We start from the raw sequence: 21,273 nt of genomic DNA, 5'->3' as shown, positions 1-21,273 counted from the left end.
TTCCCAGCTGTGGTCCAACTGAATGTGGAAATGAAAATAAAATGTGATTCACTTGATTGTTAGTTAGAGAATGTGAACACATAGACGAAAAGTTACTGCAACTTTTGGCTCTAAAGTTTTTAAAAGTTTTGAAATTATTTATCTTTACTGCAAAAATACAAAATGTTACCACATATTTTTGGTCTAGTTGCTTGTGCAAATATCTTAGTACACTTGAAATAAGACAGAACTAACCTGAAAGTAACTTTTCCTGCAAGAATGATTTTTTTTAATATTAATAATGAATATTGCAGATTATTTAACAAGACCTATTTCCCGTCTTATAAATGAAATAATCTAGTATTTTTCCATCAGTATTAATAAATTATTGACTTAAAAAGCTCCTATATTTTGCTGAGAAGTTACTTATAAGTAAGTTTTGCCTGATTTCAAGTGTTGCACCAGAAACATGACAAAAATATTTAAGATTTTGTGTTTTTGCAGGATTTATTTTTGTTTCATCACAAAAACATGTCAGTTAAAGAATTCATGTTTGCTATTTGGATGACGTAAATGTCCTCTTTCCTCTGTCATGTCCCCTACATTAATATGGGAACAAGTTAAATGTTTAACCTTTTCCCTTTTTTGTTTCCCTCTGCTTAAGAAACTAAAAAGCTTTAACAAATCCTTTCCACATGTGCCCTCTCTTTCTACACGAATACTGACGGCGTTATTCAATGAGGTAAAAATTAATAAGTCATCATGCAAATATAAATACAGTAAGACCCAGATATGGTAAACAAAAGCTGAGAGTGGTTCTCAGAGGTTATGAGGTTCCTGCCAAAACGTTGCAGGAAAACAAAAAGAGAGACTATAACGTTACTGCATCGTTCTACTTGTTCCTTCCATCGAAGCAGGATTTCATCTCACAGCAACTACCATGTTGTTAATGTGAAAGCTGAATCTCATTTGTCATGTCTGCAGATCTAACTCTGAAATATTCCCGGACGTTTCACGGAGGTAAGAGACTAGTGACCTTCTGGACTGCATCTGCACTTTTACATCGTTAGTAATCTCTCTCTGGGGAGGAAGAAAAGGTTCTGCGGTGTCTTCAGACTGCGAGGCCGGAGCAGTGTGTGTGCTGAGAGTGAGAGGAGAGGCTGTGTGAGTGCTGGCTGGTCTCCAGGTTCTGCAGATCCTCCATCATCTCCTCGATCAAAGGAGGCATGGAGCCGGGGATCTCCATCTTCAGCGTCACAACGCGCTCCGCTCCTGCAGGAACACACACAACGCGTTTCAATAGACCTCAAAGTTACGGTATTTTTCGGACTATAAGCTGTTACTTTTTTCCCCACGCTTTGAATCAAGCGGCGTATAGCCCGATGCAGCTTTTATGTGGATTTTTCTTCAACCACCAGGGGCTCTTTAGTAGGAAGTGAATCATTGGAAGTCAAAATTGGAAAGCAAAGAAGTGCTAGCAGCCACTGAGAAATGTTTTCAAACTCGTACCTCGTCCTCATGGAAACCACACGAAGAAGTTCATATGATGCAGCTTTTAAGTCAATGCTATCAATCTGGCAGTACAGGAGGGAAATAGAGCCGCTGTATGTAAGCTTGGCGTGAATGAATCCATGGTTCGGCGTTGGAGACGCAGGGCTGCGTCCTTAATAAATCCAGCAGATTTATTAAGTGAAAAACCGAGAGAGGTTGGAGATATCAGCGGCTTACGTTTCCAGTTTTTTTTTTTTAGATAACTTTGTAGATGCGGCTTATACTGAGGTGTGCTAGATAGTCCAGAAAATACAGTAGGCTAAAAAAAAAGAACAAACATCAACATCAGCGTATCCGTGCGTCCTTAAGTTGCCTTGTATTGAGGCATGTAAAATTAAGGCCTTAACCTATCTTAAATGTATTTTTAAAAATGTAAGTTGGCCATAAATATGTTAATCACAGTTTCATCTCGTATTGCATGTAGTTTTTTTTTTTATTTATTTATTTTTATTTCTCTCTTGACTTTTCCGTCAGGCAAAAGTTTGAGTCGCACTGGCAGTTGAGGCTACCGGTAGCTAGCTAACTAGCTAACAACGGCTAATGTTCTGCATTCAAAACGAGTTGTCAGGATTTTCACCAAGAGGTTGTCAACATCGCAGAGCTGCTATTCACCCTCATTCACAGGGTAGCGTACCCAAAAAATTTACTCAAGGAAGAGTAGCACTATTTCAACAAATCTAAAAGTCAAAAGTATTTGGTAAAAATGAAACTCAAATATTGAGTAACTGATCAAATTACCAGTCATTTAATATCTAAAAATTACATAATCAGATGGACCAAAATATAAAGTTAAGTGAAGACTTTAATTTTAAAAACCAAAATGATTCTTAGAATTAACATAATTACAAAACAACAAAATCAGGCCAAAGAAAATGTTTCCAAATCAGTTTTTTTCAATAAAAAAAACGGATGAAACTTTAACAAAAACTGCAGGTGTGTGTTTGTGTCTGGGGGATTTTTGGTTTTTCATTCAGTAGGTAGAAAATCCAGAAATGTAACTCAAGTAAGAGTAGAAATACTTCATAATGAAATTATTAAAGTAAAAGTAAAAAGTACAGCATAGTAAAAATACTCCTAAAATTTTTTTTTTTTTCAAAAATGTTACTCAAGTAAATGTAATTAAGTAAATGTAGTTACTACCCAGCTCTGCTCTTACTGCAGTTCACCTCTTTGACAGTAGGTGTCCCTATTGGAATAAAAATAGGGATAAATTGTAGTTGTACATATATGAGACTTTTGGACAAACTTTCTAGTTATGCATCTTCTTTTCTGTTGAGGTACCTTAGGAAAACAAGTACAAGTAGCGATACTTCATAATAAAATCACTCAAGTAAAAATAAAAAGAACAATGTAGTAAAGATACTCCTAAAAGTTTTTTTTTTTTAAGTTACTCAAGTAAATGTAACATAATTTGTTATAGAAAACTAGGGGAAGGTTCCTGATTGAATTAAACGTTTTGGTCGTTCTCACCTTTAGCGCTGATGCTGCGCAGGTCGGTGATCTTCATCAGGGCTTTGGGGAACATCAGGGGCATGCTGGGTCGGCGCCGCCGCGAGTAGATCTTCAGCGCCTCCAGCAGCGGCTCCTGCAGCACCTCCACCTTCGACGGCTCCTCCAGGTCCTGGCGATCTGTTTGCCACAGAGACGGGGTTACCTCAGGCGGCGGCGAAGCGTAACTCACGTGAGACGGGCCGGTACCTCCGGAGACGAGGCAGATGGCGCTGAGCAGCCCGCTCTCCGTCTCGTCCATCTCCAGAGGAAGCAGCTGACCGGCAAACGTGAAGACCTGGTCGGTGAGCGGCCCAAAGCCGGCGTTGTGGATCTGATTGCGGGTCAGAGTCAGGCCGTCGGAGAACGTCATGGTGTCCTGGTCCGGAGTGTAGCGAGTGCAAATCCTGAGGATCTGAGACAAGAAGAGGGAAAATGTCACCGCTCACTCAAAGTTAGAAAGATTTATTTTAAATTAATTTTCTCCTCCTTCTCTTATTCTGTCCTTCCCTCTTTTATTTCCATCCGTCCTTTCTTACTTCTTTTTCTACTTCCTTCTTTCTTTTTCTCCTCCTTTTTCATTCCTTCCTTCCTCTTTTTTCCATTATTTCCTTTTTTCGTTTTGCCTTCATTTCTTCTTTCCTTTCACCTTTTTCCCTCCTTGTCTCCTTCTTTCCTTCCTTTTCTTTTTCTTTCATTTCCTTTTCCCTCCCTTACTTTTTCTCAGTTTTCCTTCCTCGTCTCCTTCGTTCCTTCTGTTTCTCCTTCTTTTGCTCTTTTTTCCTTCCCTTCCTTTTCTCCTTCCTACTTTCCCTTCCTTCCTCCATTCTTTTTCTCCCTCCTTTATTCTTTCCTTTACCCTTCCTCCTTTTCTGATATAAAATTAAATATAATTATTCACTCTAAGCCAAAACACAAGTGAAAACTAAAAATTATGACATATGTCCTTTATTATTCATATTTACATGTCATAAATTTAAGTTTTATTCAGAGAATCAGAAAGAAATCATGAGCAGCTGTTATGTGTGTTTGTACAATTTGTCATATTGAGCGGTTACTGGTATTTTTGGTCATTTTGCTCCATTTTCAAACGTAGATAATGACAGTTAAACATGAAGGTGAATAAATGCCCTCAGTGTGAAGCAGATAAATCAGATCTGGTTACCAGGATGTCAAGGCAGGCGGCTTTCAGCAGAGTGATCTGGTCGGCGATGGTCAGGCCTGTGAAGCCTGGGACTCTCTTGGCGAACTCCACCACCTTGATGATGCACTTGGTGGCAAGCTCGCTGAACTTGTCCCACAGCCCGAGGTCCAACTGGATCCGGTGGTCTGAACTGGAATTCTGGGTGGAAGAGGAAACGCAAACGATGTTTACAGCCTCCAACAGATACAGGAGGAGTTTAAAATTATAAAAAATAAAAAACAATTCATTGTATAATTATTACTGGGATTTTAAAAAACAGATGATATACACCTCCTGCATCATCATTTTAAGTAAAAAGTAAGAAGTTGGAAAAAGTTGTTTTGGTTTATGAATGCTTTATAACTTTTTCTCTTACTTATTTCTTTAGCTTTTCTTTCTAACACAGCCAAATGTTCTTGTAATTTTTAAAAAATCCTGATCAATAGTACACCTGTGTCACTGAAGGACTGTATTTTGCTTTTTTGTTTGTTTTTCACTGAACTTTAAAAACAGGTAAAAAAGCTCTTAAGATGCAACTGATGTTAAGCAGCCAAAATACAAAGAAAAACAATATGATAACTTCAGAGAAATGTTTATCAAGATCACTTTAAAATAGTGATAAAAGTATGACTGCTTGGAGGGAAAATGTAAAGAGCCCGCGGTGACTGGAATGATATAAATGTCCTAGGAATACTGTTTGTTTTTCTTTAATGTTAATCGCTATGTTTTACATCAGGCACCTTGTTGGGCAGCTAAGGAGTCTAAGGAATACGTTGAACCGTTGGTGGCACTTATGTAGAATATAACATATTCACATATGATAACATATATGATGATGCATATCGTTAAAACTAACGCTTTGATATGTAAATTTCAGCGCTAATTTAACTAGTGTCTTTGTAGCTTGTCTATTTAATGTTTTTAATTTCTGCTCTATTATAAGCTAGCATTACCTTCGTAACAGTGTTTGATGCTAATTGGCTAGCCTTCTGCTATTTTTCAGTTGAAGATAGGTTCAACTCAGCATTAACTTATAAATCAAGTACACCTTCTAATTCATATCGTTTATTTCAGCTACCAGGCAAAATCAAACAGAAAATAGAGAAACCGTCAGAAAATAGCCAATCCATATTGTAAGCTAATGTGAACAGAGGTGAGCAAGATACACAGTAAGATGTCTCACTACAAGCAGAATTCTTTTGTCTATAAAAAAGCTGACCTTGTTAAAATTAAAATAAATTAAATAAATAATATTCTCACACATGAAATGAATTCCAATGAGATTCCAGACCAGGAAGTGTCATTTCAATGAGATTCCAGACCAGGAAGTGTCATTTCTAAAAGATTCCCAGGCATTCAGTAGTCTAATAATGTTCCCTTTTGACACAGAACAACAAACCACAAGCATGTGGAGCATTATTATGTTCCTGGATATACCAGAATAACTTATGTAACAGTGCTGACTGTGCTGTGACCTGTCAGGCTTTCCTGATACTCATGGGTGTGTGTGACTGAACTAATCACACAAAAGTAGTTTACAGTGGATGACAAGGCAAGTTTGTTCCTGCTTGTATTAATTCACATCCTGCTAAGATAAAACACGTTCAAAATCAATCCCAGCTCTAAAGACAACAATACAACTTCAACTTTTTCCTGTAGTTTTAGATTAGACTTTTACATTTTTTCAATGTAATCTCCACTTGAATGATTTGACGCACATACTGTTGACACTATTAGTCACACAGTCCACAAATATGACGTACAAATATGACGCAGACAAAGGCAGTAGTGTAAAGAAAGCAAAAGGTCACGTTTAAAATTTACTGCAAGCACACAGGGCAGGGGCCAGCAACCTGCTCCATTCAAAAAGACACTTTTGCCTCTGCCTCTGCTACTAAATAAAATTATTTTCTACATATGTACAAATAGTTTTACTACGAAAGCCAGCAATGTTAAATTAAACTTTATTTCTATTTTCAGACTTTGGAACAGAATCCTCTATTACAAAAGAAAAAAATCTAGAATCTGGTGAGCCTTTTCTATACAGAATAAAGAATCTGTCATTAAAATTAAGGATAGATTTTTTTTTAAAAAGCAGACAGAAAACCACAATTAAAAATAAGTAAATTATTAAAGCACTGTAAAAATGATTCTGTCTGGTCTATGCAGCTTCATAAACTAATTTAATAAGTAATGTGGATCACTATCTTTTACTTTTACAGTGACAGAGCAGGAAGCATTGCTCGAGTCCAGCAGCGTTTCATTCCCATCCCATTTCCTATGTTTAGCGTCGATCACTCCCAGTGACTCACTGAACCACAGTTATGTAACAGAACAGTGTTTTTGTAAAGGACACTCCAGAGCAACGTGAATCCCTGTGATTAGTGAGTCATGATTACAGAAACACGTTCTCTTCCTGAAAGAGGTGGCTGCTCCTTATTTGTTGCATGAAACGTCTCGTATTTGATGTAATTAATGCAAAAATCACCGTTTGTTGATTGTCTTTATTTTCTTCTACTGTTTAGTGGTTGATTAAGAGAGGAAAGATGTGCTTGTATATTCGCTTACAAGACAGTTTTAGCTACTTTTAAATAGCATATTAGAATATAAAGTTATTGAAAAAACAACATAATGTTGGTTGGGAATCGTGTCGAGGCAAATATGTGGATAAATTGACTTTAATGCGTCGTTTACACACGCAAACACAGAGAGCCAGTGTAGTTTGATCATTTTTGGCAATATTAAGCCGTTTTCATGTGGACGAGAAAACAAAATACATAAAAATTTGTTTCTTTAGATGTTTGACTATTTGCAGATGAGGCCAGACAAAAAAAATCAAACAGAAAATAATTTTGGAGATGCTGCTGCTAAAGGTGGCTTTTACAACTGAATCAAAGAGTGTACTTACTTTTTAAGACAGATTTAAAATAGATTTTATTTTGTTGTGGTAATTATAACTTAGCAACTGATTTTGTAGTTGTACGTAATGCAATTCTAACCATTTATATTTAGTATAATTATAACAAAAACAATAATTACATAGTTGTTGAACACAACTCTACGCATGTTTGCCTAATTTAAAGACTAATTAACAAACGAGACGCTTCCTTTGCTGCAAAAACACAAAATCTTACCAAATATTTCTGGTTTAGTTTCTAGTGCAAATATCTTAGTATGGTTGAAATAATACAAAATCTACTTACAGGTAATTTTTCAGCAACATATAGGAGCTTGTTTCAAGTAAATAATTCCTTAATTTTGATTTTGAAAGATAATAGTTCCACTTGCAGATTATTTCACTTATAAAAAGACTTTTTCATCAGCATGATGGAATTATTAACCTAAAATAAGCTCCTGTGTCTCACTGAAAAGTTACCTGTGATTTAGTTTTGTCTTTATTCTAGTGTACCAAGATATTTGCACAAGAAACTCGACCGAAAATACTTGGTGAAATGTTGCGATTTTTCATTGTTGGAGTCGGAAACAACTGAAATCCGCCCAGTTCACTGATCTGACGGTTTGATCTGGAGACGTGACGTGAATCAGCAGTTTCAAGACAGAAAAAGGAATGGGTCTGATGAGCTCAGCGAGGGGGCTAATGACCGGCCAATCAGGGCCATCACAGGGACAGGCGCCATTGTCTGGACAACGCAGGTTTAATTTGTGAGACCTTTGTTCTGCTGAGACACGATCGAATCCCGTCCCCATCGTCATCATTAGACGTCCAGACCTCATCAGAATTACGCCGTCCACAGACGCAGAATGGGTGGAAATGAAATGAAACATTTTCCTTCTTGCTGCTGCATTATGCTGCGTTTCCTCGCTGTGATTCGGACAGAAAGTGACAGGAGCAGGCATTTGTTCGGCCACTCTTCCGCTGAGCTCTGACCTTTCAGAAACGAGAGGCTCTCTGAATAATGACCAGATCTGCAGAGCTTTAAATGCCGATTATCTTAAATCCCTCTCTGCAGCGGATCGCAGCAGACGCCACGACGTCCAACCAATAATCCCGAACAGGAAAAGCTCTACATGTTCAAAGGTCGACGGCTCACAGCCCTCGGTGTTTTCTGTGGATATTTTATATGCTTAATGCCATCCTGTTGTTTACATTTTTACCTCAGTCTTGTTTTTTTGTACAAAGAAATACTGGTTCTATATATAATTATACACTGTAAAACATTTGAGTTGAGTCTACTATCTTCCAATCTTTAAGTCAATAAATTATGTACAGCTGGACATGGAGGAACTAATTTGATTTTCTCTGTGTAATTCTCTGTTTGTGTAATTATTATTATTATTATGTTTCTTTGTATTCAGGCGTTCTGTTGGACTCACTGTGGTGTATTTCCCCAGCTGGCAGAGGGAGGGGAAGGTCTCTCGATGCGCCCTGCAGATCTTCTCCACGATCAGGCCGAGCTCGGCCGTCAGCTCGTACGTCTCCATGACGGTCATCTTCACTGCTTCCTTCTTACCTTTCCGCCTGTTTCTGTCATTTCTCACCGCTGGGAAGGAGGGATGAAGTGAATGAAACAATGTTAACAGAATACAGCATTCAGGGTTGTTCAAAGTGTGGCTCGGGGGCCATTTGCGGTACCTGAACTGATTTTGTGAGGCCTCTGACAAAATCTATTCTGCTTCCTTGAACCTGTTAGGACAGGTCTAAGTGTTAAACAATCATATTCATTTAATTTTTTCCTCAAAATTATCCTTAGTTAGATTTCTGCTTGGTCAGTTGAGCTCCTTCAGAACAATGAGATGTTTTAGGGCGTCTTGTCACTTTATATCCAAATAATCTGCTACTGGTCACAGCCCCCACTCAACGCTTATACTTTTATGTGAAAATTGCTGCAAACAGAATTGCAATTATAAAATCGCACATCTTTGAAAAGCATTAGTAGAGCCACCTGCACAACCAACAAGAATGAAACAAATGGTTTCTGGAAGGTAAGTCAACAACTGCAGCCATAAACCAGCTGACTAAATGTGCTGGAGCTCAGCGTGGGTTGCTAGGTAACGGGCTGGGTTTGGCTGTGGTTGCTAGGTAACAGTGCTGTGCCTCTTGACTGTGTCTTAACTTTTGAAAGGGCAAACAACAGAACTATTCTGTCAATTCCTGTTTAAAGAGTTCACTCAGAGCCTCACCTGCTATAAATAAAACCTTAGAACAAGCTGAGGATCCAGAGAAACTCCTATTAGTTCAGAAATGACTTTTGTTGTTGTTTGGTTTTTATTCAGTTTTTTTGTTTTGTTTGTAATTCCTGTAATTCATGTAAAGCACCTTAAAATGCCTCGTTGCTGAAAATGTGATATAAATAAAATTACCTTACACACAAACTCAAAACTAACTAAGGAAACTTTATTTAAATAGATCCTTTCAGCCAGAGGCAAGTCGAAGAAACAAAATACAACTTACTAAAATTAGATTCAATTTAGAAAGTTTTAAAAAGAAGCATAAGCAAATAAATATTTTTATTTGTAAATGAAAACTATTTTGTTACTTATATAAATAAATAACGTATTTACTTAATAATACATTTATTTTTAAAACATTTATATTAAACACTAGAAATGTTTTTTAAAACTAGTCCTTCAGCTTTGTCTCAACTCTCGTCTGCGTCAGTGAAAGCAGGTCTCTGCGTTTCGCCTCCAGGTAAATATCCAGGTTAGACTTTCATAATCGCTTTGGTGTCGACACGTTTTGGGTCGTCCCACTGACTTGGCTCAGGCAGCTACGCACATGTCAGGGAAGCTCTGGATTACGCAACAGCTCAGCCTCTACCTTCCTCCCTCCCTCCAACCGCCGGCTCCTCCTCTTCCTCCTCCTCGCTCTGGATGCCCTACATCCAGCAGTCATTTGGTAAACAGACAGCGATCGTATTACACACTTGCTGAGCGGCTTGGGAGCAGTTACATGGCGTACAACTGTCTCATACATGTGATGTGTTTATGTAATGTGTTTATGTCTGAATGTGGGTGAGTAACAATGAGAAAATGAAGCTGGGTGGATCCTGCAGCCTCCCCATGCCATGTAACACATTCTCAGTTTTCTAGGTCACTGCATCACACAGCTCCACGTTTCGGTTGTTCACTGAGCAGCGCTGCTCAGACCGGTGCATGTTTTTGTATTTAATCTAAACATTTCTGACGTTTTTCTAGCAAATATTTGACTATTCAAACCCAGAAATTTTGTTTTCTTCTAGAATATTCTTGAGAATAATATAATAATTTTAATATTTTTAGCAGATATTTAACTTTTCAAACTTTGAAATTTTTAGATTAATTTTAGAAATTTTCTACAAAAAAATCAACAAAATTTCATTTTTTTTCTGGCAAATACTTAACTTTGTAAAGCCAGAAATGTTGTTTTTCTAGAAAATTTCTGAAACTAATCTAAAATGTTCAGTTTTTTATAGCTAATATTCAACTTTTCAAACTATGAAATTTCTTTTTCTTTTTTTTTTTAAGAAGATTTCGGAAAATAGTTTTTCTAGCAAATATTTGACTTTTCAGACTCTGAAATTTTGAGATTTCAGAAATTTTCTTGGAATAAAATCAGCAAAATTTCTGAGTTTTTTCTTGCAAATATTTGATTTTTCAAACTGAAATTTAATTGTTTTTTTTTTTTAGAAAATTTCTGAGATTAATCTCAAAATTTCTGAGTTTATTCTTGCAAATATTCTAAGCTGTTTAAGGTAGCATAGCAGGTCATCTTGAGCAATGTAGATGATGACAGATTGATTATTTGTCTTCAAAGTCAAATGAAATCCTTGGTTATACAAGAATAATAATGAATCTAAATCTACCAGAGTGCTAATATTTTTGTCCTGACTGGTAGATTCACGGTCCAAAGGAAATCGTGTTCACTTCTGAATGGTGTCCGTAGCACTTTATGTCGGGCTGCATTCAGCTCTAATAACCTCAGCCAATAGAGGACAGGAGAGCCTGCATGCAGCCTGAAAGGCGAGACTCAGGGCAAAAGCTCCTCTGGCGTCTTCCTGTCCTGAATGCGGCGCAGTAAATGGGCCACTCGGCTGAATGTTTGATCATTTTTACCCAGGCAGAGTGTTTCAGACAGAGGAGACGTTCAGCTTTCTGCTCAGTGGACTGTTCAGGTTATATAAGCCTGCAACAGTTGGAGCGGCTGTGGGACGGGAGCTGAAAGGACGAACTCCTCTGGCTGGATGCGCCGAAGCTTCGGAACGTGAATGAGCTCTGAGTGGTTTTAAAAAAAGGAAAATATCCTTTGAAAACTGATGCTTTTTGATCTTAATAATGGGTGTTTGCTCAGTAAATGGAGACAACTCTCTGTTACTTAACGTTTAAATTTTAAATATGTTTAACATTTACGATGGAAGATTAGGACCACTGCAGATGGGAAAGAAGGAATAAATTCATGAAAACATTGGAAATGTTTTCTTGGGCTTTTCTTTTGTATTTATTTTTTTCATGTTTATAATTTAAACTACTGTTTCATGTCATAACTTGAAATACATATGGTGTTAATATATTGTTGTGTTAAAAATTAGAAATAAATTATAATTAAAATTAATGCCAGAAAACTAAAATTTTCTAGAAAAAGAAAGGACATTTCTGTCCTCCAAAAGCTGAAGATTTGCTATAAGACTCAGAAATGGTGAAATTATTCTCAGAATTTTTCTAGAAGAAAATGTCTTTTTGTTGTGTTACAAATTAGAAATAAATCTCATTTAAAACTTCTGACAAAAAGCACACATTCTCTAGAAAATCAAGGAAATTTTTTATCTCCAAAAATTTAAAATTTGCAAGCTGTACAAATTTTGAGATTGATCTCAGAAATCTTCTAAATCTTCTAGAAAAACCAACAAAATTTCAGAGTTTGAAAAGTCAAGATTAAGCTTTAAAAAAATCTAGAAAAAAAACCCCAATAAAATTTCTGAGAATAAAAAGTAAAATATTTGGTAAGAAAAGCGCTAAAATTTTGTTGTTGTTTTTTCTAGAAATTTTCTGAAAAGCCAACAAAATTTATTAGTTTGAAAAACCAAAACTTTGCTAGAAAAAAATCTGAAATTTTGAGATTAATATCAGAAATTTTCTAGAAAAAAAAATGAACAAAATTTCAGAGTTTTTTCTAGCAAATATTTTACTTTTCAAATTCAGAAATGTTATTGTTTTATTATCAGAAATTTTGTAGAAGAAAACAGAAAAAATTTCTGAGTTTGCGAAGTTGAATACTTGCTGGAAAAACCTCTGAAATTTTTAGATTAATCTCTGAAATTTTCTAGAAAATTTTCTGGAAAGTTCTGAGTTTCAGAAGTCCTAACACCCTAAAAATTATTTTGAGATTAATCTCAAAATTTCAGAGCTTTTTCTAGCTGCTCTCTGCCTGCATCAACTTGAATCATTGACTGATTGGCTGCAGTTTGGATGTTAAAAACATATTTAGTTTAATCCAATAAAGTATTTTTATCAGCCTTAAGTGTACTTGGAATGAGAGGAATATATTATAATGTAATTTATTCTTCAAATCATGACTTTAACACCTGAATTGCAGGTTATTTTTCCCAGTGAGTCTCTTATGGGGCTTTCTGCTGAATCAGAGTAAAACCAACACTTACACTCTTTGGACATTCCCACGGCGAAGCACTTCTGCAGGCGGCAGTACTGACAGCGGTTCCTGGTGATCTTGTTGATGATGCAGTTTCTGTCACGGTGGCAGGTGTACACCATGTTTTTCTGCACGCTGCGGCGGAAGAAACCCTGCAGAGACACACAACAGATTATCTCAGTCAAAGGAAATACCTGATGTTGTCTTGTGGGAACTTCAGATGCTTTAAGGTTTAATTTACAGTGGAACAAAAACTCCACACACCTTATGGCCTATTGTGCTGCATTGAACATGTTAGGATAGCTCTATGATGTGTGAAAAACATGTTCATTACTTTTTTTGCACACAATCAACCTTATATAATGAGAATTTAGTCTGTTTGGTCCTCATATTTAGACATCTTTTCAGAATGAGCTGTTTTAGGGGCTCTTATCACTTTAAATCCAAATAAGTTGCTATTAGCCCCTGAACATACATCTTTGAAAAGCAGAAATAGAGCCTCCTGCACAACCAACAAGAATGCCGCAAGTGGTTTCTGAATGACAGGTCAACACAAAACATTTGTCTTTTCCAGTAGCCATTGTACAGCGCATACAGAAGTAAAACCAGCTGACCAGATGTGCTGAAGATCAGCGTGGGTTGCTAGGTGACAGGTGGAATTCCACTGGGGTTGCTAGGTAACAGCGCAGTTTTTTTGTAGCTCAACATTCGGGAGGTTTTTGAAATGGCCCGTTTTCCAGACATCAAAAATCCTTAACTTACTGCCAAAACACAGCTGGGTGTTGTTTGAAGTGCTTGATCTGTTTTTAGACGCAGTTTAGATCCAAATAGAAGAACAAAATACGCAAAATGTGAATTTTGAATAAAAATGAGACCAAAGCCTCTCGGTGTCACCTTCAGTGTGACCTGTAACTTGTGCAGCTGAACTGAAATCTTTTGGGATTGAAATTGACCCAATTAGCCAACTTTCGGCTCCAGATCTGTCTGGACATTAGTGCCTCCTGTCCACAGATCATCCTGCAGATTCTCAACCAGATGCGGGTCTGGGCTTTGACTAGACCACATCCAAATGATACTTTTGTTAAATTGAAGCTGTTGAATGAGTGAATGAATGAATGAATGAAGTGTTACCTTGCAGCCCTCGCAGGCGCTGACTCCATAGTGGTAACCTGATGATTTATCCTGACACACGAAGCAGGGCTTGTAGGTGCGCGGGGGCGGAGGAGGGGAGAGCGGACTGGCAAACAGGTCGTCCAAACTGGAGCTGGAGCTGGAGCTCTGGCTTTCCACTGCTGTGAAACACACAGAGCAACAACCATAAAAACACTGCTGAAGAGACCAAGATCCTCAGCAGAACAAACCTTATACACACAGCATGTTTCCACAAAAACACAGTGTGATTCACACGGGACTAAAAACAGAGATAAGTTAAGAATCTTTCAGCAGGGAGACAATACTCGAGGTCAAAGTTCACCAGGACCTTTGGGATTTACTTTAGAAAGATTTCTGGTAGGATGTGCGCAGTGGTATGACATAGAAAAACAACTAACGGTTATTTTAGTAATCGATTAATCAATTAATCGGAGATTTGTTTTACCGAATCAGAACCAGGTGTAGCTAAAACTACGTCACTTTAAGAGTTATGGGTTAAACATATATTCAGAAAATGTTTGTTTTTTTATCTTAAATGTAAGATGTATACATCTTTTGTACAGATTTGACTTGTTCTCTCAGCAAATTGCATTTTCTTTAGTTCACCATTATTTCAATAATCGATTAATCACAATTAATCGATTCATCCTGGTTAAATGCATAGCGACTCTTTGTTTTTAGGGGTTATTTTCAGACATGTTTTACATCCATGCTGGCATCTGTACAACTTTCCTTCTGTACAGGTACAGCAAGAAAGTTTTTATTATTATTAACTGTAAATATTTTGTATATTTTGTGTATTTTTTTTTTATTAATCAGCTCAGTTGCACTTTTCTCTGGACTAGTTTTATAATTACTTGGTATTTATGTTGAATTTTTGCCCTTACTGTAAAATATTTCTATCATTTATCCTGTTATATTGTGTGAGATTATTTGCACAGACGTTTCCCACTGTGGGACAATAAAGGATATTTCTATTCTATTCTTCTATTTGGGGCTGTAATGATTAATCGTCATTAATCAATTATTGAAATAATAATCAATTAATTTACTAATATTGTTAACTGGTAGACTCCAGTTCATGGGGTGTACTTATTTTCAGACACACTGCTTCTGTCTTTTGCCTAAACCAAATAAAGACACATTCTAGTTTGTTTACCTATCATGGCAGGAGGATTATAATCTACCCTAATCTCATCAGTCTTTATCTCTGCTCCTGAAGCAGCGACGGAGGAAAACATTCCTGCCCCCTCTAAGCCTCACAAGCAGCTTGGACTCGTTAAATGTGGAGCTATTTGTCTGGCATACAAAGCAAGATAAAACTACACAGTGGGACTTTGAAAAACCTAGCAGAGTGAGAACTCTGTCTCCATAAATGATTCACTTACAGCGTCACAAAGCAGCAGCTGTGTGTCATTTTATTTCTTCTGAAAAACAAACAAACAAACAAAAACAAACAGCATAACTGCAGATACACTGCAAAAACACAAACTCTTACCAAGTATTTCTGGTTTACTTTTTAGTGAAAAATAGTTTCATATGCTTGAAATAAAATAAAACTAATTTTTCAGCAACATACATAATCTTGTGTGGATGAAATAATCCTTTAATATTAATGTAAAAGTATTAGTTCCAGTGGTGGCTTATTTTACTTAAACAAGGCATTTTTCTGATGTTATTAGTGAAATAATCTACCAATATTCATCAATATTAAGGAATTATTGACTTAAAATCAGCTCCTGTCTTGTTGGAAAGTTACTTATAGGTTAATTTTTGTCTTATTTAAAATGTTTACATGAGAATCTTGACAAAAATACTAAAGATGTTTTTCTTGCAGTGTAGGGCAATGAGTCATGAGCTTAAAAACTAAAAATAGGAAGGAAAACTTTACATGATTGCCGAGTTTGCTTTTAATTTGGACTGAATCCCAGCTGACCAAATACTGTGAAGGTGAATGATTCTGAGGTCAAGCTGAACATTAACCACTGCAAAAACACAAAATCTTACCAAGTATTTTGGTTTACGTTTTAGTGTAAATTAAAAAAAAATCTATATTTATCAATTATTTACTTAAAACAAGGTCCTATGTCTTGCTGAAAAGTTACTTGTAAATTAATTTTGCCTTATTTTAAGTGAACTAACATAACTGCTCTGGAAACTCGGTCAAAGATCCTTGGTAGGTTTTGTGTTTTTGCAGTGCAGCCGTCTTCATTCGCATCGTTCGATCAAAACTCATCCCTCCTGGTTTTTCTCCTCCAGCGGGGCTCGTTTGGGTTGACCTCTCCCCTGCGTTTCTGATCACCTTCTCTGCTGTGCTCCTCAACAGAAAACTAAGAAAAGCTCTTCTGAAAAGGGAGACAAAATGAGAAGAATTGCTCATCTCCGTTCCCTTGAACCCGCGGCCTCTGACTGAACCTGCAGTCGGCGGGTCAGACCCCCATCGGGCCGAAAGTTTCCCCAACGCAGAACAATACCGGAGCACGCCGCGGGCCGCGCTGACTGATGAGGAGGAGGAGGATGAAGGCGGCGTGGGAGGGATTTGATCAGGGAGGGAGGTAAACAATCACCCCCCGCTTGGATTAGGTGCCGCTGCGTGAACTTTGGTAAATAATCTCTGGGATTTTGTTCAAAGGCAAAACAGAAAAACAGAAACGGCAAAAACAAAATCCAGCCAAGTGATTTTGGTCGAGTTTTTAGTGCAAATATGTCAGCATGCTTGAAGTAACAGAAAGATACAGGAGATAGTTTTAAGTACATTTTTCCTTAATATTGATGAAAAAGTTACAGTTCCATTGGCAGATTATTTTATTTATGACAAAACATTTTTGCCATGTTGAAAGTGAAATAATCTGCAGTGGAACCAGAACTTTGATTTAAAACGAGCTGCTATGTGTTGCTGAAAAGTTACTTGTAATTTAGTTTTGCCTTATTTGAAGTGAACTGAAGGGTTCGCACTAGAAATAAACAAAGACTGGTAAGAGTTCGTGTTTTTACTTGTGCCCCCACCAGGCTTAGCATTGCTTATTTATTTTAGTTTATTTATGTTTGCATTTTTCAGACCTTATAGTCGATATTCAAGCATTAATCTTCCAATAACACGTAATTATCAAGTGATATTTTCAAACTTCTTGTCAACTTTAAACATTTCTTATCTCAGAAACATGGCAGGCTGCTGGATGAACGGCTGCAGGAAACCCTGCATAGAGATGCAATAATACGTAGCAACTGACTTAAAAAAATATGATTATAGCTTCTACAGTGAGAAGATTTGAAGTTTTTTAAAAACGTTTCACATCAATGTCATGCTAAATAATCTCAAAATACAACTGTTTTAATTTTTAGACCTGCCTAATAAATAAATTATGTTAAATTTAATTTCAATAATATTGCAATTTAAAAACATAATTTGGTATTTAAGATGATAAACTTTGAACAAAGTCTGAGGTAATAACGATTAATCTAATTTAAATATATCTAAAATGATGTAAAATATGAGAAGAGTAATTACTGTCATGTAGTAACTATAAGAGAATCTTGTTCAGAATGGTACATGGCTGTTTTTTCAAAATGGGAAATCTGAATTAAATATTTTGATAAAAACATATAAAAAAACTTGTAAAATAGGGTGAAATGTAAAAATCATTGGAAATATAACATTTTTTTCAGTTTTTGTTTTTTTTTACAGATGTTTGAAGGTTACTTAAAGTAAATCAGGCTTTTCTAAAAGTTAATTTACATACCATTCATAGCTCAGTAGAACTGTACTTCCTGATTTATGGAACCAGACAGTAACCATGTCACACATTTGGATTTTACTCCCAGTTGGGATCTGCACAGTTGATGCTTTCTGAACTGGTGCTGAACTGGTTCCCCACTTCCACCTTCACTGGAAAGCAGTCTGTCTCTCCTCTCACCTCCTGAGCCAGTGACCGTTCCGTGAACCCGCTGGTGACCCCCAGCTGACCGGCTCTGCCCCGTCCCAAACGCAGACCACCACATGGATCTGCGCTGCTCCGCATTCACACTCTGCTCCACTGACAGGGCTCACAGTGACCAGATAACAACCGGACGGCGGGTAAAACCTCACTCTGGGTCCGGACCGGCCCTTAAAGCTGCAGCCGCTAATTTATCCCAGCTTAGTGGTTTATTACACGCTAAGGCTGAATCGATTAATCAAATTAATCATGATTAATCGATTACTGAAATAACCGTCTACTAATTAAGTAATCGGTTAGTCGGTAACTGGAGTACATAGAATAAAAAAAAAGGTTTTCTGAAAGAATAACACACTCTGAGGAGAAAATAACAAAACTGAACAAAAAAAATATTTACATTTTTCATTACGATTAAGAAAATAAGTTTTTCTGTAAAAATGTTCTAACCAGAACTCCTCAAGTAGCTTCACCTGGATCAAATTCTGCAAAATTCAGAACTGCAGTTGAATTATTAATTGGTTAATTGAAAAGAAAATGTAAACAGATCAACCTTACGCAGAATATTTTGCAGATGCATCCTTTGCTACAAACGATCAAACGAACGAAAAAAAATCCTGTTGTCTTATTTTACAAAAGGAATTATTTATTTATTTGAAACTTTAAGCACATTTCTAATATTATGTAAGAAAAATCTGCAAAATGTGCCATTTTTAAATCTGATTAATCGATTAATCATTAGACCAAGAGATTAATTGATAATGAACATAATCATTAGTTGCAGCCCAGTTTGTATTATTACATAACATTTGCTCATCACTACTCTAGTGTACAATGAAACTATGTGATTTTAACAGATAATCTAGAGAGATTTAGTTTTCTTTGAGTTTAAAATATATTTATAAGACAAATTCACTAAAAACACAAGCAAAGTTTCACTCATTCACTTATAAAAAGGAAATTAAATGAAACATCTTAAACTCTTAACACTACTAAAATATTTTTATGCTAGCCAGTTTGGAGGTATATGTCTTATTGTCATTAATTGTAAATAGTTTGTGTATTGTTTAAATGTGTTTTGCTGCATGTTTTTAATAAAATTTCACAATTTCAAACTTTTTAACCACATTTTTAAAATTATGATTAGATTATAAGACCATGAGCTGGAAAAACCACATTAAGTTACACATCTTAAGCTCTTACTCTACTAAAATATTAAATATTTTAATGATGTGGAAAATTGTCCCAACAGTTTAATACTGCAAATGTCTTATTTTGATTAAACTTAATATTTCTGTACTTTTAAAACTAATTTCTAAAAGTGTTTTGCTGCATTTTTTTATATAAACTGTCACAATTTCAAACATATTTGATCAAATTTTGAAAAATAGGATCTGGTTTTTATTCTTTTATTTTAAATTAACTGCTTTAGGCAACAACTTGCATATAAGTGAAGCTTTACAAAGACATAATAATTAATAAAATTGATATTGTTTTCCTCTGTTTTTAAAATCACTTCATATAAAATGATTGTTATATACGAAAAGCCCCATTCACAACGTACCTTTGGGCTATTTTTCTAAAAAATAAAGGAGAAATTAAGGTTAAAAAATAACAACTGCTATAAATTTGGCATGCAAATAAAATACCAACCAACAAAGAGAAGACCTGTGCAACCATTATATCCACTTTTTGTTTCCATTTTTAGCCAAATATATTGTCAAAAAAATTAAATCAAATCAAATAAATCAATATGTCACATTTTACTTTATTACCCCCTACTCTCATTTATATGTATTATCATTTTTATTTATTTTTTTTGTAATGACTTGCAGGCCCTTTCAGCGCAATCTGATGCATGGAAATAATAATCTGTACTGCAAAGAAGCAGCACATATTTTATATATGCATCAGAAAAACATAAATTATTTTATTATTCGTCTTTTTGTGTGTTTAGACCTACATTGCGAGCACCGATGCTCCGGCCAGTCCGACTCGATCAGCTCCGGGAAGAACGCTGCCAGATCCCGGTCTTGGTCCCGGTCCGGGTCCAGGTCCAGATCCAGGTCCTGCAGCGCGCAGCCGGGGCTGGAAGTCGAGTAGAAGTCCATGATTTCTCCCGGACCGAAAACCTGAAATTCCATGAAGTCAAACATGACCTTAGCGGAGTCCTGCTGGAGAAGATGCTCTCCTCATGAAGAAGAGGAAGAAAAAACACAGTCCTTCCTGTTAGTGACGACGGTCAGTTGGCTTTCCGCAGGTTTATGGTTTACAGCCGGTTGTTCAGGCGCAGACCATGCAGCAGGAGCATCGCACTATGAGGGACGTGTGCGCGCCGGAACAGACCTTTAATTTCCTCATAAACTGTGCGTATTGGCGCGCAGCGTGCGCACTGGAGTCCGGGCGCTTCCACGCATCCAGGTCTGCTGGTTGTTTTGCATAACAAAGTTTGCCGAACGACTTTTTAATCTTATCTCCGCTTTTTTTTTTTTTTATTGATAAATGTCTCAACTCAACCTGCTTCGCACTAGTTATGTCACGGCGTGCGATGCTATTACCTAATGTATGCGGCTGAACTCTCCGTGAACCTCCTTGCTGCTGCCCTTCACATGACCCAGCCTCGGTGTGACATCATCACCGGCTCTGGAAACCAGTACCAAACCTCTACAAACCAGTGCAGTGTGGGAAAACATCAAAGCCACCTATTTACGTCGAAAATATTTAACAAACATTCGTCTCTGGATTGTTTTACACCGACAAGATAATCGAGGGGAAACCAGATGCCTACATTACCCATAATGCAGCGGTTTATGTTTGCCATGTTTTAGCTGTAATTAGGAGCAGGTGAATTGGAGTTGACCGCAAAGGCAGGAAATTTGAGCTAAAATTGAGTTTATGAAAGCATATTTTGATTCATTTTGTTATTAAGCAAACAAATATAAGTCCTTTAGACAACAAAAATATTTTAAATAATCATAAAATCCAACTGTTGGCTTTGTTTCACATCTTAAACATTTGATTTAAAAAAAAAACAGGACAATTAAAACAAGTGTTTTAGGTTACATATCTGCCGATTAAATGCTACAAGCTTTATTCAGTTAAAATTTGTTTGATTGTGCAGAAGGTTCTTAAATAAGATATTAAGGTTGTGTGTGAAATTAACTTCCAGAAAAACTTAAACTATCAGTGTTACAGTGGAGTTTTTTTTAATCAAATATTGTATCTTTACTTTCCTTTTAATGTAAACACTTTGGAAATGACAAAACAAAAACAAAAAGACATGTTGGATACATTTTTATAATTTTATATTAAAGATATGTTGACAATATTTTAAAATTTTCTGTGTATTTTCTGATTAAATGATATTTTACTTTAAAATCCACTGCTTGAGAAAGTGTTTTATT

At 36.4% G+C, this 21,273-nt stretch overlaps 1 protein-coding gene across 1 annotated transcript; it reads right to left on the bottom strand.

The window, feature by feature from the left end:
• Positions 1 to 471: 471 nt before the first annotated feature.
• On the bottom strand, positions 472 to 20,783 carry LOC106938577 (retinoic acid receptor beta-like). Its single transcript, XM_015020671.1, has 8 exons — positions 19,833 to 20,783; positions 13,917 to 14,077; positions 12,796 to 12,937; positions 8,537 to 8,703; positions 4,184 to 4,360; positions 3,229 to 3,433; positions 3,001 to 3,159; positions 472 to 1,251 (listed from the first exon to the last, which is right to left on the bottom strand). Exons 1-8 carry the CDS (start codon positions 20,023 to 20,025, stop codon positions 1,091 to 1,093), a joined length of 1,365 nt encoding a protein of 454 aa, XP_014876157.1. The 5' UTR covers positions 20,026 to 20,783; the 3' UTR covers positions 472 to 1,090.
• Between the last annotated feature and the right edge of the window lie 490 nt (positions 20,784 to 21,273).

This window comes from Poecilia latipinna, unplaced genomic scaffold (genome assembly GCF_001443285.1).
Source record: "Poecilia latipinna isolate Pla-1442-1.1 unplaced genomic scaffold, P_latipinna-1.0 Scaffold2631, whole genome shotgun sequence".
NCBI lineage: Eukaryota > Metazoa > Chordata > Actinopteri > Cyprinodontiformes > Poeciliidae > Poecilia > Poecilia latipinna.
Note: the sequence above shows the minus strand (reverse complement) of the source record. Positions and strands in the feature narration are given on the sequence as shown.